We start from the raw sequence: 3,288 nt of genomic DNA on the forward strand, positions 1-3,288 counted from the left end.
GTTCTTCAGTACCAAATCCACTCGGATTCATCCGACCATAGATCGCCCTCACTCTTTTCGTCGACAATCTCCCGATCTTGTTGTTGTTGGTATGTTGTTGTTGTTGTTGTTGTTGTTGTTGTTGTTGTTGTTGTTGTTGTTGTTGTTGTTGTTGTTGTTGTTGTTGGTGTTGGTGTTGGTGTTGGTGTTGGTGTTGGTGTTGGTGTTGGTGTTGGTGTTGGTGTTGGTGTTGTTGTTGTTGTTGTTGGATTTTGATTCATGTCAGATAAAGAGAAGGGCGCGGGATCAATCCCGGCCGAAGCATAGAATTTCATTTGAGAACTTGACCACATAATAATGGAGCTCTAAGGGTAAGGTGATAGAGAAAGCCTCTGGCGTTAACCTCGCCTAGTGGTTACCTTCCACTCTTCTTCAGGTGCCTTCTCCATCTCGGAGGTCGGCTATCATCATAGCAATTCGAACTTTGTTTACGACTGCTTTGAACAGGTCACATGACGAACGAGTAAACAGGTCACAGTTCTGGAACGAGTAATTATTATCGCATCGAAGAAGAAATTCCTTTTTCCTGAGTCAGAAACTCAGAAATACACAATTTTTCACGCAATCCAATCAAAAATAAAAATAGTAGTAGGTAATAATAATGATGATGATAATAATAGCAATAATAAGGAAAAATTCTATTTCCCCGTCAACACCTGTCAATCAATTCAGGCAAACTCGTTCAAACCTTGAGTACGCTATCCTTGTCCCACATTCCACTGTGAATTGCCTGAAGAAACCTATCGAATGCTTTAATATTGCTTATTGCTGATAGCTACCAATGCCTTCAGTAGCTTATCAATGTCTTCAAGTAGGCCTACACCTGCTTTAATATTGCTTATTGCTGATAGCTACCAATGCCTTCAGTAGCTTATCAATGTTTTCAAGTAGGCCTACACCTCTACTGAATAAGTTAGCTACAAACTCGGAGAATGTTCGGACACAAATGAGAAATGAGTAGGTCAGATCTACAATAATGGACCCTTGAACGGAAGGAAGATAACCACTGGGATAAGGCCGGAGGCGTTCTCTACCTGTCAACGCTTACAGCTCTATTATTTTGTGGTCAAATTCTCAAAGAAATGAGGGCAGAATTCCTTGCCTCGGCTGGGATTGAACCCGCGCTCTCCTATTTACCACTCAACCACTAAGCCATCGAGATGAAATGAGTTGTCGGGGATTAACACTAAAATTATTTATAATAATGACAAATGAAACAGTGGGCCGCTAAGTAGATGACACCGTTTTCCGCTAATAAACACTGTTGGAACGCCTACAACTCCCGCTATTGCTTTGAAGATGGCTTGAAAGGGGAAATCGTCTCAGTTTCCGAAGGAAAATACGGCTCTCTTTAGACTCTCTCCCAAAATCCCAACTCATAACGTTTTAGGTGGTAAGTACGAGGGTTGAAAGAAAACATTAAGGTGTGGACGGGCCGTTGATCGGCTGGTCGTTGTTCGGCCGTTGATCGGCACATAGTCGACGGGCCGTTGATCGACGAGGTGAATCTATGTTGTCGAGGCAGTGTGGACGGTTCAGTCGACATCGATCGACAACAGAAAAACAATTGACAACACCAGCGACAATGAAGCTCAATGCGCTGGTAACAGGCCAAGAAAAATGCGACAAGAAATACAACAAAATGAAGAAGAAAAACAAAATACAAAGAAGAAGAAGAAGAGGAGGAGGTGGTGGAAGAAAAATGCGACAAAAAAAATAAAGAAGAAAAAACTACAAAAGAAGAAGAAGAAGGAGGAAGAAGTAGTGGAAGAAGAACAAAAAAGATAAAAAAAGACAACAGAAAAGATAAAAAGATGAAAACTATGAAGAACAAAAAGGTGAACAAGAACACAAAAAGAAAACGAAAATGACAAATAACAAACCCAGTGACACTGTTAATACACGTAACGACAAGACTAGAACATTAGCTTCTGCAGTAGACATAACCGACACAGAGAGAAAAAAGAAATACTTAGGTACCTAGTATTGAGCTTCATGCTTATGCTCAAAGTAGAGAGTAGAGACGAGAGTTAAAAAGAACAAGAACCAAGGATGAGAAGAAGAGATTGCTTTACGGAAGAGGAAGAAGAGTAAAACAAGAAACAACAAAAAGACTATAACAAAGAAGGAAAAAGGAAAAAGAAGGTAAAGACAACAAGAAGATAAAGATTCAGTTGAAGAAGAACAAGTACAAGAAGAAGAACAAGTACAAGAAGAAGAAGAAGAAGAATAAGAATAAGGCGACAGTAAATAAACTAGCTAATAAGCAGTTCAATTCAAACTCAATGAGACTGGAAACACAAAATGGTTACTGAAGGAGGAATAAAAGAGAAAAAAAAAGAAGAAGAAGAAACAGAGCAACAAGAAGAAGAACAAGAAACAGAGCAACAAGAAGAAGAACAAGAAACAGAGCAACAAGAAGAAGAAAAAGAAACAGAGCAACAAGAAGAAGAAGAAGAAGAAGAAGAAGAAGAAGAAGAAGAAGAAGAAGAAGAAGAAGAAGAAGAAGAAGAACAAGATAGACGACAAAAAAAGAAGAAACAGATAAAAAGAAGAAGAATAAGGCGACAGTAAACTAACTAATAAGCAGTTCCAACTCGATAGGAAATCTTGGAAACAAAATGTTTACTGAAGCGGAAGAGTCACACAAAACTCGCGGTACTGGAACGACAAATCGAGATACCGACATTGAAGATAATGACAACCAGACCAGGAGATTGTGGAGAACTAAGAAGAAGAAGAGACATCATTGTGAAGAAAACACAACTAGAGTTGATGTAGGTACAAGACGACAATAAATACACAATACACTAACTATTGTGTGTGAAACTTCGTATTTGTTTAGAGTTTAGAACACTACAAGCGTCTCTAAATAAAACCGTCTCTGATACTGGGGAAGATATGAAAGACAGTTAAATGTCCTCAAACCCAGAACCCAGCACTGAGTTCTGAATCTGCCCAAAAGTATGAAGATCAAGTACATTGGGGCATTAGGGGTAACAAAAGGATGTACAAATTCCAGTACCAACTTCCACATGAGTTATTTATTCATCTGTGAAAGGTAAATAGAATATTCCTGTCATATCATGGATTCTTGGCCCCAAAAGAGCCAATGTATTGCTTGTGTCTGAAACTCTAGCTAACAGGTTAACGTGCCGCAACTTTTGATCCACATTTAATCCTCGATTAATCGCTGAACCAATGACCGCTGATACCTTGAAAGATCTAAATCTCGCCACAATACCCGTA

General features: G+C 39.2%; 1 protein-coding gene across 1 annotated transcript in view; it reads left to right on the forward strand.

Moving 5' to 3' along the window:
• The first annotated feature begins 2,660 nt into the window (after positions 1-2,660).
• The window catches only part of LOC103519325 (remodeling and spacing factor 1-like), a 9,573-nt gene continuing 8,945 nt past the window's right edge, over positions 2,661-3,288 (forward strand). Inside the window, exon 1 of the mRNA XM_026830864.1 lies at positions 2,661-2,758. Within this exon, the coding sequence (XP_026686665.1) occupies positions 2,661-2,758 (98 nt within the window). The remainder of the gene's footprint in view (positions 2,759-3,288) is intronic.

This window comes from Diaphorina citri, unplaced genomic scaffold (assembly GCF_000475195.1).
Source record: "Diaphorina citri unplaced genomic scaffold, Diaci psyllid genome assembly version 1.1 scaffold2665, whole genome shotgun sequence".
Lineage (NCBI taxonomy): Eukaryota > Metazoa > Arthropoda > Insecta > Hemiptera > Psyllidae > Diaphorina > Diaphorina citri.